The sequence below is a fragment of the Dryobates pubescens genome, chromosome 5 (assembly GCF_014839835.1).
Source record: "Dryobates pubescens isolate bDryPub1 chromosome 5, bDryPub1.pri, whole genome shotgun sequence".
Taxonomy (NCBI): Eukaryota; Metazoa; Chordata; class Aves; order Piciformes; family Picidae; genus Dryobates; species Dryobates pubescens.
This window is the reverse complement of record NC_071616.1, coordinates 35,654,603-35,670,791: the sequence shown is the minus strand read 5'-3', so window position 1 is coordinate 35,670,791 and position 16,189 is coordinate 35,654,603. Positions and strand designations below refer to the sequence as shown.

The 16,189-nt window shown below is 50.0% G+C and overlaps 2 protein-coding genes across 2 annotated transcripts; both read right to left on the bottom strand.

The window, feature by feature from the left end:
• Positions 1-9,568: 9,568 nt before the first annotated feature.
• On the bottom strand, positions 9,569-12,763 carry IRF2BPL (interferon regulatory factor 2 binding protein like). The gene has a single exon (XM_054162000.1). It carries the CDS (start codon positions 12,129-12,131, stop codon positions 9,915-9,917), a length of 2,217 nt encoding a protein of 738 aa, XP_054017975.1. The 5' UTR covers positions 12,132-12,763; the 3' UTR covers positions 9,569-9,914.
• Positions 12,183-15,230, bottom strand: LOC128897263 (translation initiation factor IF-2-like). Its single transcript, XM_054162186.1, has 3 exons — positions 15,062-15,230; positions 12,673-13,314; positions 12,183-12,435 (listed from the first exon to the last, which is right to left on the bottom strand). Exons 1-3 carry the CDS (start codon positions 15,076-15,078, stop codon positions 12,183-12,185), a joined length of 912 nt encoding a protein of 303 aa, XP_054018161.1. The 5' UTR covers positions 15,079-15,230.
• Between the last annotated feature and the right edge of the window lie 959 nt (positions 15,231-16,189).

Sequence of the window (16,189 nt, the reverse complement as noted above, 5' to 3'; positions counted from 1 at the left end):
TGAAGCATGTGCACCATAAAGCAAATGGACTGCATCACTAAGAGAGAACTGGAGCAACTACATAAAAGATAAAAGCAAAACCAAATCTCAAAGGATATCTCATATATCTCAATGGATCCTTCCATTGTGAGGGGGAAAGACAGAAATGTTATCTGCTGCTGAAATAACAGCAGCAGACCAGGCACTCCTCCTGCAGAGTCAACAAAAGCAACAGGAACTGCGGCTTGCACCTCAGCAGGAGAGATTGCTGCAATGTATGCTGACATGGGGTCTGGGGAGTACTGCTCGACTGGCAGAAGGTAGTTTGGGCTGGCTTAGCTCTGTGCTGATGGAGCCTGTTTGCATCTCTGAATGCTTAGTGCTGCTGGTGGGGAGGGTTAAATTTGATCAGCTACAGAGAACTTCCCACAGTGAGAGGGGGTCCTTGCAGCATAGAAAGTATTGAGCTATTTGGCTCTTGTTCTGGCCAGGCTGAGAGTGGCTCCAGAGCCATACTGTCATTGTATCTGGGCTGCATTACATTCCTGGGGAATATGCTCGTTTATAGGAATCAAACAGCCAAGGAACATATCTGTTCATCTGAACCTGTATGTTCAAAGATGAAGAACAGTGGCCATAGAATGACAGCCACAATCTGCTGCTAGAGCTTAAACTGATTGCCACTCCGAGCAGTCCTCTGAAAGTAACATGATGGAGGAAACAGGCGGGAGGAGTGAACTCATGTGACAGAGCACAGCATTCTGTTATAAAAGGCAGGAAAGACTTGCAGCTTACCAAAAGCTGTAGAAGAATTATTAGTCCTACATCAGCTTACAGAAGGTCCTCATGAAATCAGGGAAATTCCAGTAATATGCAGCCAGTGTGCAAGCTTGCACACATGAAGGGACTGTTCACTGAAGCACATACAGATATGTGCCCAGCATACACAGATATGTGTCATGTGCCATTTGAGCCATGGGTGGAGGTCTCTGTTCAGCACAGCTTCCTGCATGAGACAACCAGAGGAAGTTTTGAGTAGTGAGTGAGGGGTAAAATGCTGAATTGAGACCAAATGGTCTCAAACTGTGTAGGAACTCTACTGTAGCCCAACTCAAAAATCAAGAGAAGTCTGGTGACTACATTGCCAGTCTCCCTCAGGGAACAACAGACAAAAACACTTTAGGAGTTTAGTAAAAACAGCTAGCCAGGTCCAGGCATCTTTAAGCATCAAGAAAAGCTGGTGTATCAGTATGCAGACTTAACAACCCTGAAATGGAGCATAATTTAGAAGTCTGTGTGAGCAAGACCCTGCAGGCAATTGTGTGTGTGCTGCTGTGGACTGATCCCTTAAATGCTTGCAGCAATTAATATGGTGACTCTCACAGCACTGGGAAGGAATCAGGTGACTATACAAAGAGCTCATCTGAGGAGGAAACTGTGTGAAGCAAGTGACAGCATACAGTTCCCACAGACTTGGGCTGAGATGTGAGCACAAAGGGCCTGCTTTGAGCAGAGAAATACACTTACTAAGGTCTGGTCCCTTGGTTCTAAGGTTTGAAGAACTTGAACTGGCTTTTTTTTCCCCCCATCTTTTCTGGGCTGAAGGACAGACCTGATGGCTATACAGATGCTGGAGCAAATGAGACAAATACAACTATATTTACAGGCTCTGTGCTGGAAGGATTTCTCCCTTCCCCCCCCCCCCCACCCCCCCCCCCCTTAAAATATGAGAAAATAAATCTTTAATTTGATGTAACTCCTTATTTTCAACAGCAGGAAGGAAATGCCTGGGGTGGGTGGGGGGTGTTTAAGTGACTTTAACATGATGTTGTTGTTTTCAACAAAGGTGCTATTAACAACTGCTGTTATATAGATCTATAGAGTTATGCTGTAATTGATTTCCTTAGCAACATGATCGTATCATACGTTCTGGAAAATAACTCAGAGGGAGAGAGGATGGGAAAAGCATGGAATGAAAGCTACAGAGCAAAACCTGCCCTGATTATTACTCGAATTTTGAATGTTCTTATTAGTCAAATTTGTTTAAACAGTGTTTATTTGTAGGTAATGTTGAGGATCCAGCCAGGCTGCACCTGCCTCCCTAGGCATGCTCAAACACGGCCTGGGATTGCACATCTTCAAGGGAGAGCAGGGTGGGGTTCCTTCAAATGACAGAACCTTCTGTGAGGAGGAAGTTTCAAGCTGTAACTTGCAAAATATGTATAAGACACTACTGTAAATATACAGCCATCAGAACAAGGAAGATCTAGGCAGAGAGCTGCAACTAATTATGCAAAAAACTGAAAGGAGCTGCTCTTTGTGTTAAGCATGTGCAGTGCAGTTCTCAAGAAAATGCTGTCATCTCTTGTAGCATGAGAAAAGACAGGGACACAAGAGCATGAGAATTTCTGCATCATTTCCTGGTATTTAACTCTCACACAAGCCACTAGACATCCTATCAAGGTTGCTGACTAATGAATCTATCTTAGGCTGCAGGTCCTCATTAGCACAATGTGACTGGATGTCCATGGATCACACAACTGATACTATCCCTGATGGCTGCACCTCTTGCTGCCACCCCTCCAGCAGAAATGATGCAATGAGCACAGCTGAATGCATACAATTGGATGAACAGAAGAGTTGACTGTGGAGGTAGGGGAAGAGGGAAAGAACCACTCAAAACCACAGTGTATGTTTGCCAAAAATGAGTACGTATACTTACCAAGGTACAGCTCTTGAAAGGCTGTGTCCTATTGATAACGTACATGACATAATCTTTCACTGAAGGAGGTGGGATAAAATTGATGCACCAACTGGCCTTTCTTATCAAAGCAGTCTGAGTTTTTCAGGAAGGAATTATCTTTACATGTAACAGAGAGTCAAGCACATCAACAATGAGCAAGCAATAAAAAATATTCCAAAATGTACTGCTGCAGAGAGACAAGAGCTCTTTCAGTTGTTTGAATCTTAGATGCTTTGTGCCGCCTTCTTTTATTTTACAGAAATAATTTACAGATACTGAGGAAGAGAGCGCTACAAGAAAATGTCTAGCACATCAAGCTAGATCAAATAAACCTGCAACATCTTCAAGCCAGAGGCCTGTATTTTTCAGAAACTAGCAGACCAGATATTCAGGCTTCCCACTCCCTCCCTAGATCTGCCCCTAGCTCTGACACAAATCAAACCTACAAAAGTGAGCTGTCCTTATCCCGACTGTGTGCCAGCCTGAACACGCTCAAATGAAAACCTGGGCTGTGCTATGATCTTGTCTCTCGTTACCGCAATGTGTACTGTGAAGAGTAGTATTGCCTGAGATAGGTCTGGAACACAGCAATTCAAAGCAACCCCCTTCTATCTTTGATTTGGATGTGCTGTGCTCTCCATTATAGCCAAAGGGGAGCTCCTACCTGTGACACACAGGTATGCACTCTCCTTCACCCCAGCTCTTGGTATGTTGTATCAGCAAGAACAACAACAGCCTCCAGCCTTGGAGCTGATGCAGGCTACAAGCAAACGGCCTGGCACTGAATGTTGTTGTTCCCAAACACCTGTGTCACACAAGTGCTCTTGAGTTCATCTGTACAGTCGCTGTAATAACATGCTTTTATCCCAGAGGAAGACTAGCAACTGGGGCGGCAATCAAAGGCCACAATCTCCCTAATTCTGACAGGTGTTTGCCGTGTGACCTTGGCTAAAACACCTGAGATTACCCATGTGGAAAACTAAAGTAGTGACTTGAGTAGTAGATTTGAGTAGTGACCTTTCCTGAGTGCAGTCCTCGGCTATGGTTAGCAAAGTCCCAGCCAGCTTTGCATAAAAAGTACTTATTTATGGAAGGGCAAACCACTGTTTTGGCTTGAAAACAAACTTGGGGCTGCCCCCCCAAAAAAGAGAAACCCCCAACCCCTCACCAGTCTTTGGTGGCCCAGGAGCAGAAACAGGGAGCTAAATCAGCCTGAGGAGCGAGCAGAGGCTTGCAGCAGCATGGCTGCTTTCTCTGCACATTCCTCTGGTGACGCTGCTTATTACCCAGCATGCAGATAACCCTGAGTCAAGGCTTTGGTATGAGCGGCACTGCCAGGAGCTGCGTGCTCAGAATAGAGGGTTACAGTTTAAACCGAGGTGAAGCGCCGTCCCCAGCCAGCTGCACCCTGCCTGCCTCCCCTGCTCGACTGGAGCCAGCCGCCCCTTCACCTATTTGCAGAAAAGGAGCTTTCCAGTCCCTCCCCTTCACCCCACCGTTCACCCAGGGATCATTCCCATTGAGAAGATCTCAGCCTAATAGTAATCCCGACAAATTTAGCTGTTGCTAATAAATCCCACCCCTCTGCCCCTCCCAACCTGCCTCCATGCAAATCCATTTGTAGGTTACTTGAACAATAGCGGAGCTGTAATCAGCCCTCCCCTCTGGCAGCCTGCAGGGAGGGAGGGGAGGAGGATGATGACAGTGGGGAATTCTGCTCGGCTCCTTGAAGCTGCACAGACATGTTTCATGTCCCCATTCCCATCCCCTGCGCAGAGGCAGGCAGGCAGGCAGAGGATCACATGGCTGTCTAGGCCGGGCCCAGGCCAGCGGCGATTACATGCCCTGGCGGCCCAGTCCTGCCGCCCCAGCCCGGCCCGGCCTGGTTTGGTTCAGCTGGGTTCAGTTCACCGTCTCTCAGTTCCTGCCGGAGCTGCCATGCTGCAGCTGTGCCAAGCCGCTCCGTTCTGCGGAGGAGTTGCCAGGCTCAGCCTCCACTCACAGAGCACTAACAAAGCAAAGCGCCTGCGCGCCAGCCAAAAAACCAGTGGGAAAGACCCCAGTGAAGCAAGTTCTGGGGAGCCAGGCACCCCAGCACAGCCAGGACTGCTGGGAGAGCGGTGCCAGACAGTGGCAGCTCCCTCCATTATAGCGCTCTTTGGGGACAAGGGAAAAACACAGCCTTCTTGCTGTTAAAACTGATAGGTGTGGGAAGGAGGTGTTTTCTGAAAAGAAATTGCTATTCAACAGCAGCTCACGTCTTTGAGGATTCTTTGCAAACGGCCATAAAAGCAGCAGCCAGTGCATATGGCCGTGCAGGCCTCCTGGGGGAGGGCTGTGAGCGGATGCCAAATCAGCTGAAACCTAAGAAGCTTGACCTTCTTCACCTCCACCCCTGCTCCCACCGCCTCCAAATAACCTTACAAGGGCGCATCGGGAAGGCAAGGCACACAGCAGCGAGGGGAATGCAGTCTCAGCCCAGCATCAGGTAGGGCTGTGTGTCAGTGAGAGGGTAGAGAGAAGGGCACTTCAGGGTAGCCTGCAGCCAGTGCTGGCAACACACACTGATACCAGCAAGGTTCATTTCGTGAGCAAAGCGCAGTAGTCAGACAGTGCAATCGTGAACCTACCCAGCCCCAAGTAGCTCAGCCAGTCTAACCAGTCAGAGACTGCACTGGCCAGACAGGCTGGTGATGAGCATCCTCCCCCTCCCATTCACATGTCTAACTGCTCCCTTTTGCTTTTCACTCTACTGTTCCCTGAATGGCTGAAAGAGAGTGGGCTTGCTCTCAGAAATTTGAAATGACACAATCTCCCATGCTTCTTCCCACAGAGGTTGGTGAGCCCATTCCCAGGGAGAAGACCTGGGTTTGTGGTGAGCCTCCCAGTCAGGGCCAGCAGCATGGGGCTGGGCTGCCCTGTGGCAAACGTGGAGAGGGAGATGTTCAGCTGGCTCTTCAGAAGAGCCCAGTAGTAATCTCGCTCAATGCACACACACTTAATCCTTTTAAGATGTACATCAAGGAAAAGACTTTGTCTGCAGTTCTTTTCATATCACCCCATCAGCAAAGGCATTCCCCTTCCCAGTCTGCATTACATGTTTTAAAGCCGGGACTGAACCAACCAAAGCTCAGTACAGAGTTTTCAGACATTTTGAAAATAAACCCAGCAGAGCCCGTTTCTAAACAGGAGGGTATAACTACGCCCTCTGCACCTTCCAGGGGATAGTTCTAAGGACAACTATCAGGGTAGAGAGGTATGTTTTAGGTAGAAAAATACATGCTGTAATGGATTCTGATGGCTGAATGCCAAGAGGGAAGCTGTTCTACTTCAAGAATAGCCTCACAAGAGTCAGCATTACAGTGACAGTACTCTGCTGCAAATCTACTGGATGTGTCACTGGCAGAGAAAGAAGCTGCTAATGCACAACACAGACCACTCTACTATGAATGGAGAATGACTGTATACCCCAGAAAAAGAACATGGCGAGACTCAGGGAAGAAAGAAGGTGCAAAGCGACTACTGCATAGCAAGCTGGGAACGGGAACCTGAGAGCTCCGAGGAGACAAAGCTCTTTCCTTGGGGGGAAGAAAACCTCTGCTTGCAAGATGCAGTAAAGAAACAGACAACCCTTTTCCCAGTGACTGCTGCAGCTCTGCAAAGCTATTCTGGCAACCAGCCTATTTGAAGAGATAGCAGTTTCAAAACAACGTTAGTCCCGACTGGTTTGGAGCTCAAATGTTTAAGAGGTGGGGGAAAGAGTATACACATAAGCACAACGTTGCTAAGCAAATAAAACCGATAACAAGGTTTGTACTAAATGACACCAGTTAGCATTTGTAAACTCTCAAGCTTCTGATGGCACTGTGTAGTATTTCCCCCAAAAGGACACAGCATTTCTTCACTGCACAAACACTTCCATCTCCAGCTCACATAGAGCTGCCAATGCTTAAAAAACAAACATCCAGTGACACACATGTTCTAACCCATTTCTTAGAAAATAGGCTACAAGGCTATTAAAAGAAATGTCGAGAATAATCTAACTGGGAAAGAAGGAAAAAAACAACCCTCCCTGGGAAAATAAACCATTTAAATACTTCTCCATTACAAGAAGGAATGAGAGCACGACAAATGGCCACCTGGACAAATAAATTCACCTACACTATTTGAGCAAACATTGGGCTTTACCTTAAACGACTGGCAAATATGGAGGAGGGATATATTACTGTAAAATACAGAAATCAGCTGAATCTCTGTTCATGATACTTGCTCAGCAGCTCCCTTCTCCTCGAGAAAAGGTTACAGCTTGTTTGTCAGCTGTGGACATCTTCAGAAAGAGAAAAATCTATGGAGTGGGTTCAAAGAAATGCTGGCTAATGTGCCCAGACTGGCTGCTTAATGAGCCAGAGTAAAAGAAAAGGTCACATGGTTACAAAACCCCTCCGTACAACAAATGCCCCGTAGCTACGGTTAACTTTAATTAACTGCAGTATTACAACTCACTTCAAGCTTATTTTCCACCTATATCTACTGCCCCTTTTACCTTTCCTTTGCCTGCTAAAAATCAAATTGATGACTCTCATAAGTGGGCTTATGTTTCCAAAATTCTGACTGCTAAGAGCTTTTCAAGAATGCTTGGCAATTAAAGAAATCCACCAAATGGCTCTTTCTAACTCCAACTACTGATGACTGATTTCAAGATTACAGGAGGGGTTCTGTTTATATAAATCAGGGTATTCGTGCATCTGTGACAATATTGAATAGCCAGTATTTCTTTCTCTTTTAATGGCAGTTGTGATTCACACATGAATATTACTTCTCTCCTTATTAGGTTTAAACTCGAATTTCATCCATGTGTACAATTTTGTCCTCTGTCAGTCATGAGCTCACAGTGTTAGCCCTCTACCTCATGATTGAGATGTGAAGTGCTGTGTGGGAGCTGCACAAATAACTGAAAATAGGATCAATACAAATCCATACCCTAAAAAACAATATAGGTTGCATATCACAATTAACTCAAAACATATAGGTTGGATCTAACAACTCAAAACATTTACTGCTTTATTATCTGTAATTCACTACATAGGAAGAGTATGTTCTGAGATTTTTAAGTACCAACATATCACTTGGCAGAAGATAATATACACACACAAAGTCATTGTCTGAAATCACAGATACAGTGATGTCAAAGTTTGAATCTCAAAACATAACCCACTCACCCTCAAAATAGCCAGAGTATCTACCTATACACGAGAGCAAAGATCCACAGACATACTATGACTATAGTCTCATGGCTTCTAGCATTCTTTCCACCAGGAATATAAATGAAAAATGCCTTAAGAGCAAGCAGATACCAAATGCCATCCAGACTCTTGAAATGGCTTTTGAGGAGTGGGGATCCTTAACATTCAATAAAACCCAGAGCTCATAACCTACAAAACTTGCATGTGGGACAGCTGTGTGTGTTCTACAGGTCACACTGCAAAGGATTTCTGTAGTGCTGCTGGTCTTGTTTCAGGTTTTTTCCTCTTTCCACCATTTGCCTCACTGGAAAGGACAAAGTTCACACTAGGTTTGTTTGCATTTTCCAGTTAGTGTGAGACCTGTGTATTTACTTTGCCTGTTGATCACCTAACAAGTATTGCTGTGCACCCTGATCTCCAGAAAATGCCAGTGTCACATAAAATAATTAATTATACAAAGAATCACATCTGATCATTGCCAAAAGGAAAGCATTTCACTTCAGTGCTTTAAGGACGTTTCCTCACCTGAAAACACAACACACTCCCTGAATTCTTCACCAACTCAATTATGAAAAGTCATTGCTTAAATGGGGTAGCTACCCACCAGCTACAGAAGCTGTTACTTCCCACTACCTCTTTTTTTGCATTCTACTCAACTACAGCCCTACCTTACCAACAGACTACACCCTAATGTCAAGGCTTTGATGACTACTCTTTAAAAAAAACCAACTAAAATAGTTAACCACACGATGCTGGGTTTTCTGTGAAAGAAGGCTTCGTTTCAAATCTCAAGCCTTATTAAACTGCGCAGGCAGTGGATGCATCCTGTACTGCAAATGCTGTTTGCAGCTGGAGAACTGGGGGGAGGGAGAAGGGAGGAGGAAATGAGATGCAGAAACAGTAAATAGAAAATGCTTAGTCAGCAACTGTTACTGCAACATTAAAGGTGAAATGTAAATAGGCACAGTGCCAAGATTTAGCTAAGTTTGATAAAACCATCATCATCTTACTACATATATGTGAAAATGTGCGTACAAGTGGCACAATAACCACAACGAACTGCAGGCTCTCGGTATAATGGAGACTTAAAAAGGCAACACTTCTTGTGCATGCTGCTCTGACAAAAATAAAACTTGCTACTCAAGGAGTATTAATATCAATTGAATTTATTACAATTTACTAAGCTCCAAGGCACATTACAGTGTTCTGTTAACTACAGAAATGTATAAAGGACAAACAGAGCATGTTTTTCATGTACAGCGTTTTGCTCTACTGTTCAAAAGCATCCGTGCATCGATAAAAGCAAAAAAAAAAAAAACAAAACCAAAAAACACATGAGGATTAAAAACGTTCAGATCAATAGAAACAAACTGAAACATTTTCCTTACAAACTTGCAACAAAAAAACGCCCTCCCCCCCCCCCCGAGCCACCCCACCGTTTTGCAAACAAAAAACCAAACCGAAACAAACAAACAAACAAAAAAAATAAAGTGAAAGACTAACACTCAGGGCTTGTAAAACGTAAGCTGTCACCATTTTTTGTAGCATTTTTTTTTAGGCATCAACACTGGCCTTGGCAAAAAACAAAACAAAACCAAAACAAAAACAAAAACAAAAACTTTTTTTGTGTTTTTCTTCTTCTTTCAGAGAAGTGCATACATTTACAAAAATACACACCAGCAGCAGGTAATCGCTAAGGGCTATTAACTTTGTACCTAGCCAACACACTGCCAAAGAAATGAGAACAGGTATTATGTAGTAACCAAACAATATTATATTCTGTTTAACAAAAACCAGCTCTATCCTTCAAATGAAGAAGAGTACATACCTTTGTTTCAAAATATAGAAACATACGACGAAAATAATGTCTATACATAAGACTAACTTTTGCAGTTTGTTATATTCACAATTCTACATCTTCAGGAGTCTGAAGGGATTGGATTTCCTACTCAAGGGTCTCTCTCCTTTTTCACTTTAACGTCCCCAGCTAAAATGGTCGCGATCTCGCCCTGCATAAATGCCCAAGGCACATTGGAACCGACTAGGGGGCATTTCTCTCCACTGGGGCAGTAGACTTCACCAGTCGCCCCCTGGGCCTTGATGCTCTCTCTGGAACAAGGGAAGCAGAACTTGTGGCTGGGCACAGAGGGGCACTGAACAAAGTGGGTGTCCTCCAAGCGTTCATGGCAAATGGTGCAGCACAGGGGCCCGCTGTTGGCCATGGGGGAGTCCGGAATGTTTTGGGGGTGCACTTGGTCCATGGCGGGATGGGCGCTGGGGGGAGGAGGGGCCACTTGCAGGTTCATGTCCCCGTTGCGGGAGGCCAGGCGGCGCTGGCCTGGCACAGAGGCCGGTGACACGGGGCTGCTGCTGTTCCTACGAGTGGACGTGGTGGAGTGCACCGAGCTGCCGTCCTTGGGCGAGTGGGCATTGCCCAGCGTGTCGGCCACCGACATGAGCGCGGCCATGGGGGACTGTCCGTTCTGGGGGGCGGACTCGGGCGGCGTGGTCCGGTTGGAGTGAGGCCCGAGGGGAGGCGGCGGTGGCGGCGGGGGGCCCCCGCCGTGCACCGCCCCGAAGCCCCCGGCCGACATGGTGAGCTTGAGCGCTTCGCTCTGGCTGGCCATCCACTGCTGCCGCTGCTGCTCGTCGCTGAGCTTCAGAGCCCCCTCGGCCGAGTCCGAGGGCTCTGGAGAGGCTTTCCTCTTGCGCATCGCCCCGCCGCCGCCACCGCCACCGCCGGGTCCCCTAGAGGCGGCTGCCGTGCCCTGCGCCCCGCCGGCCCCGGTCCCCGGCCGCGGGAGACTCACCAGCGCCGTGGGCAGCATAGGGCAGCTGGCGTCCAGGTAGGGCTGCGGTAGCATGTCGGCACCCACCAGCTCCTTGAAAAAGCGCACGGACTCGGGCAGCAGGTCCCCCAGGAGCCGCCAGTCGCCGGAGCCGTGCTTCTTCTCGTACTCCAGGTACTTGAAGCCCGAAGAGAGGCCGCGACCGAAGTCCTTCATGCAGTCCTGGTACATCTGCTTGGCCACTCCAGATGCGCTGGAGAAGACGGTGCCGGAGCCGCTGGGATACTCGATGAAGAGCTTCAGCTCATAGTCCATGCCCGGCTTGGAGACAGCGTCGAAGGCAAAAACGCGCCCCAGCAGGGCGTGATCCTTCTTGAAGCGCACCTCGTAGGGGGTGCAGCCGGCCAGAGTGAGCAGTGTGTCTCGCACAATCTTGGGCTTGCTGGCCCACTCCTCGGCCCGGTTCCGCAAGCTCTCACTGAGCTCGGCCAGCGCCTCCGCGTTGCGCTGCTTCTCCTTCAGCTCCCGCTCTTGGTCGCTGCTGGACACCGAGCCCGGCCGCTTGCCGCAGGCCTCGGAAGACGAGCCACCGCCACCCCCGGCGCCGCTGCCGCAGGTGCCCCCTTGGGAAGAGGCAGAGGGAGCCGCGGTTCCTCCGCCGCCGCGGCCGCTCAGGCCCCCGTGCGGTGGGGGCAGCGCTACGCCGGAGGCGGCGGGCCCGTTGAGCAAGGTCTGCGGCAGCAGGTTGGGGGGCACGTTCATCTGGGCGCCAGCGGCCCCCGGGGGCAGGCCGGACACCAGCCCACCGTGCGTCCCGCGGCGGGAGGAGGAAGAGGAGGAGGAGGAGTTGGGGCTCTGCCGGTTTAGCTCCGGCGGCCCGTCCTCAGGCGCCTTGGGGAAGCCATTGGGCCCCCCCAGCCCATTGGGCAGGCGGGCGCCGTGACTGCTGCCCAGGCTGCCCGGCGGTGGCGGTGGGTACTCGAAGCGGCTGCGCTGCTCCGCTGCGGCGGCACTGAGCCCGTAGCGGTCTAGGCTAGATTGGGTCAACCCCGCCGAGGCGGCCTTGGAGGAAGCGTCCACATGGTTGAGCTGCTGCTGGGCCGCCGCCGCCGCCGCTTCTTTGGCGCTGAGCGACACTGCCTTGACGCCGACCGGCGGCGGGGGACCCGGGGAGCGGCCGTCCTGGAAGCAGCCGTGCGCCCGCTTTAGCTGCCGGGCCGTCTCGATCACGAACTCGATACGGTCGGCACCTTCGTAGTTGACGCAGCCCCGGCAGACAGGCTCCGTGAAGTCCCAGATCATGGCCCAGGGCATGCGGGGCAGGTCGCACAGGTAGCATGACTGTCTCCGGGACGACGACACCTGCGCGGCGGACATGGTGCTGCTGGGCGGGCAGCTGTTGCCGCTGCCACCGGGTTAGGGGCTGGTTCAGTCTTCCCCCCCGGGCTGCAGTGGCGGGTGGCTCTCCGTACCTGATCCTGTTGCCCCTTTCAGCAAAGCGGACCGTCTGCTTTTAGCTCGCTTCTGCTGTCGCAGGCGGCTTCTTCCACCTGGTCCTGCCGCTGCTGCCCCGGTGGGGTGGGAACCGCTCCTACTGCTCCTCCGGGGGGCTGGGTGGGGGTCGCCTTCTAGCCGCTTCTGTTTCCCTGCGTTCTCTAGCTCTCCGCTGCTGCTGCTCCTCCTCCGGGAGGAGGCGGAGGTGCACGGAGGAAGATGGGGGGGGAGTCACCTTCCACCCGCCGCGGCTGCCTCACGAACTCGCACTTCGGTACGTGCTGATCCACCGCCGCGAGCCAAAGAGAGTCTCCCGCACGGAGCTGTGCAGTCCCGGCTTCCCCGAGCGCCGGCGGAGCGATAGCAGCCCCGGGGGCAGCGGCGGCAGCAGCGTGGCGAGCGGCGCCGCCTGCTCCTCTCTCACATCCTCGCCGCTGCTCGCAGTCCGAGCTCGGGGTGCTGCGCGCCGCCGCCTGTGCCTGCGCGCCCCCTCCGCCGCGCCGCGCTCCCCCCGCACCGCCCCTCCCCTCCCCCGCGCCGCGCTCCCGGCTCAGCTGCGCCCGGGCGGGGCCCCGCGTCACCACCGAGTGCCCGCCCTCCCTCTCCCCTTCCCTCCCCTCCCCCGGCCGCCGGCGCGGAGCCCACTTGTTGCGCGGGGCGCGCATGCCCGGCGCCTTGCCCGCCCCAGCGCGGCGGCAGCTGGAGTGCGGCAGGGCGCGGGTAGTCCGCGCTGCCGGCTATGTTTGGAAACTCGAACGGCAGATCGCGCCCTCGGCCTCCTCCCCGGCCCGCGCCACCGGCCCGCCGTCGCCCGGAGGCGGCCGGGGCGCGCATGCACAGTGGTAGGGGTGGGGGTGTTTTCCTGGCTGGGCTTTCCACTTCAAACGTCTCATTTTCACGATTTTGTAAAGGCGCGGATCGACACCCCCCCCGGCTTTGCCTTCGTGACGGCTGCACGGTATCCTGCCACCGAGGCTCTCGGTGGGGTTCCTGTGCACTGCGGCTGCGGACGCAAACGGGGGCATCCCGCCTTGATATCCGATCCCGTGTTTCTCTTTCAGTGATCCTGGTGACAGAGTGACACAGTTTCTGTAAGCCCATGACCGCATCAGAAAGCTCTTCCACTTTTGGTTTGTTTTAATCAGCCATGTTTGCTGAGTGTTCTAAGGCTGGGCTGGGAAAGATAGTGCCGTGCTTTGCTCAGGGGTGTAGGAGAGGCCAGGCAGGTGAGTAATCGCTGTGATCTCATCTCACTAATGTAAAGGGACACAGGATTTCCCCGGCGCTTTTCTCTGTTTCCCCCTTTAAATAGCTTGCTAACATTTGCATAACAGTGCTAACAGGCAAACTACTCCAACCAACTTCGTCTTATGCAAATAACACGAGAATTCATTGCACCGTGAGGAAGACAAAATAAAAAACCCTCGAAGCCTGCTTTCCTCTGACTATGATCCCCAAAGCTGGCCGCTCCCCGCCCGCCCCCGAGGCTGCTGGTCGGGAGGGGATGGGCAGAGCCGCTGCAGTCGCGGCTGTTTGTGCAAACACCGACATCGCCGTCCACGTCCAAAAAAACACTCTCACTGCGGGGAGGCGGTTCGGCAGGGACCCAGCGGGCTGCGCTGCGGGCGGCACCGGCACCGCGTCACTGCCGCACGTCGGGCTCACGGGCACCCGCGGAGGCGGCGCGCAGCGGGGGGAAGGCTCGGTGAATGCGGAGCCTCTCCCAGCTGGGCTATGTTGGATGGGTTTCTTTCTTTCAGTACCTCTTCCTGATTCCTTTGTTGCTAGCAACGCCGAAACCCTGTCCATTACTGGTTTCCCTCAGTGCTTTAAAGGGACTTGAGGTTTCTATGGCGTGGTGCCACGGCTCCTGTACACACATACACCCGCCCAGCAGCGATTCTGCACCAAGCAGCAAAAATACCTTGTCTTTCGTTAATAACGTTTCAAAACTCACATGACAAAAAGCTGTTGCTTTAAATAATTCTTTTCATATCGCCAATGTGTCTCACTTCCATTTTTAGTTGTCTAAAACGTCTTATATGTGTGTGGTTATAATCTATAAATCTGGCAAACGAATTTGATGTGTGTGTGAGTGGAATTATTTTAGAGAGAAGGCTTAATGAAATGCGTACACCAAAGTTACAGGAATGGCAGGACGAGATAAAATACAGTAAGAAAATGAATTCCAACAAAATGACTCTTTTTCAGGGAAAGCTTGCAGAAGGAGTGAGTCGAGATAGAAAAGTCTTTGAATTACATGAGCCTTCTCCAATGGAAATTGGCTGAAGAAGATGCACTAAAGGAGAAAGGATTTCATACTTGGAAATTTCACACCTAAACCATGGACATTATAGAGTCTTCACAGCCTCTTCCAGTAAGGCAGATGAAAGCTGGTCAAAGTAGAAGTCTTTGCTTCCAGCTACAGTGATTTAGTGATGGCTGTAGGATTTCTACATTAATATGACTTTACTTGACTAAACAAGCATGTATTTGCTCTGATTCATACTGGAAGGTCAGCTTCTTTCCTATCCTTTTACTGCACTGTGTTGATCTTCCTATGAGAAGCAGAACTGGGCTGTGGGAAAAGGTCAGCCCCTACTTAAAAAACTCAGGTTGAGAGAGCTCAGGCTTTCCCCTTCATCCTGAGTGTCTGGGAATGCAGAACTGCAACACATCGTGACTGTATTTCAGTCCTTGGGTTATACGAACCCAGCACATGACAAGGCACTGTGTGCTTGAACCGCCCCTCACCCTGGCTCCTCGCTCTACTGAATCCTCCTGCAAGAAAGTCCTTTTTTGGTAACACTCACCTCACAGGAACAGACATCTTGGCTCACAAGAGCAGTCTTTATAGTGGGTGTAAATAATAATCACCTTAGATATAATCTAGCCTCAGAAAACCATTTACAGGTGCTATCAACTCCCTTTATAGTTTGTGAATAGAAAAAGAGATTAGCATCTGTGACCCGACCAAGCTGCCTTTACTTTTACTTGCAGGATACACAGTTGCAGAAATATGTTTGTTTTTCTGTAATGATTAAACTTTGATTTAAACTTTGGTCCTGGGTACGTACTGTACCATTACGCAAATGACACTTAAGGATGAAGTGTCAGCATAGCAACAATACAGCCAGCAGCAGCAGTGATCTCTGAGAAGCTGAATGATAAAGAGAACTGCAATGTAAATGCAAGTAAATGCCATGTGGCACCTTCGCAGGGAACAAGTTGTTAGTATCAGTCTGATCTGGTAGGGGAAAACAGATTGAATGGTGGCAGTGTAACCAAGTGCCAGTCTGTGGCAGCACCATCCCTGCAAGGGTAGCGGTATGCTCTCCTGCTCACCTTTTGGCTTCCCTATTCTTTGCCATGCGAATAGTGGGGCAGGAGCAGTGCAGATCAGTCTTGCTGGATTTATACTAAACATGCCTGGTGTTTATTTAGCGCTGAAATAATCCAGGAATTAAAGTTACGTTTGGAGGAGGAAAAGAGGAAGCCCAAACAATAAAGCCATTCAGGTGCCTGATCTGGCTAACTGAAAGAAAGAATCAAGCAAACAAAAATTAGCATAAGACCCCCCAGACAGTGGCTTGTTTAATAAGATGGAGGGATGGAGCCGGGGCCATGAACAATTGCTGCCCCAGCTACTACTTTTGGCGCAGGAACACGAGTCAGCACTTTGGCTGCAGCATTAGGGATTCTGCAGAGGCTGCCCAAAGTTTACAACCTGCCAGTAGTCCCATGGGACAAGGAATATAATTTTCACTATCAGAAGTGAAATCTACTAACTTCTTCCTTTCAGTGATAGGATAAATACTGCCATCCGATAATCCGTTTCCCTCTGTTCCTGTTATCCTCTTTATTTGGAAGTACACACACACACATCTGTGTAACATTAAAAGAGCAGGTGAAGCTTTGATTTAAACAGAGGCATCAAACCA

Bases quoted from the DNA above. Each gene is read 5' to 3' on its own strand.
- IRF2BPL (XM_054162000.1), bottom strand. From the start codon at position 12,131: ATGTCCGCCGCGCAGGTGTCGTCGTCCCGGAGACAGTCATGCTACCTG.
- LOC128897263 (XM_054162186.1), bottom strand. The intron at 12,436-12,672 runs GTGAGAGAGGAG...CTCCTCCCGGAG, and splicing joins CTGCGAGCAGCGGCGAGGAT to GAGGAGCAGCAGCAGCGGAG.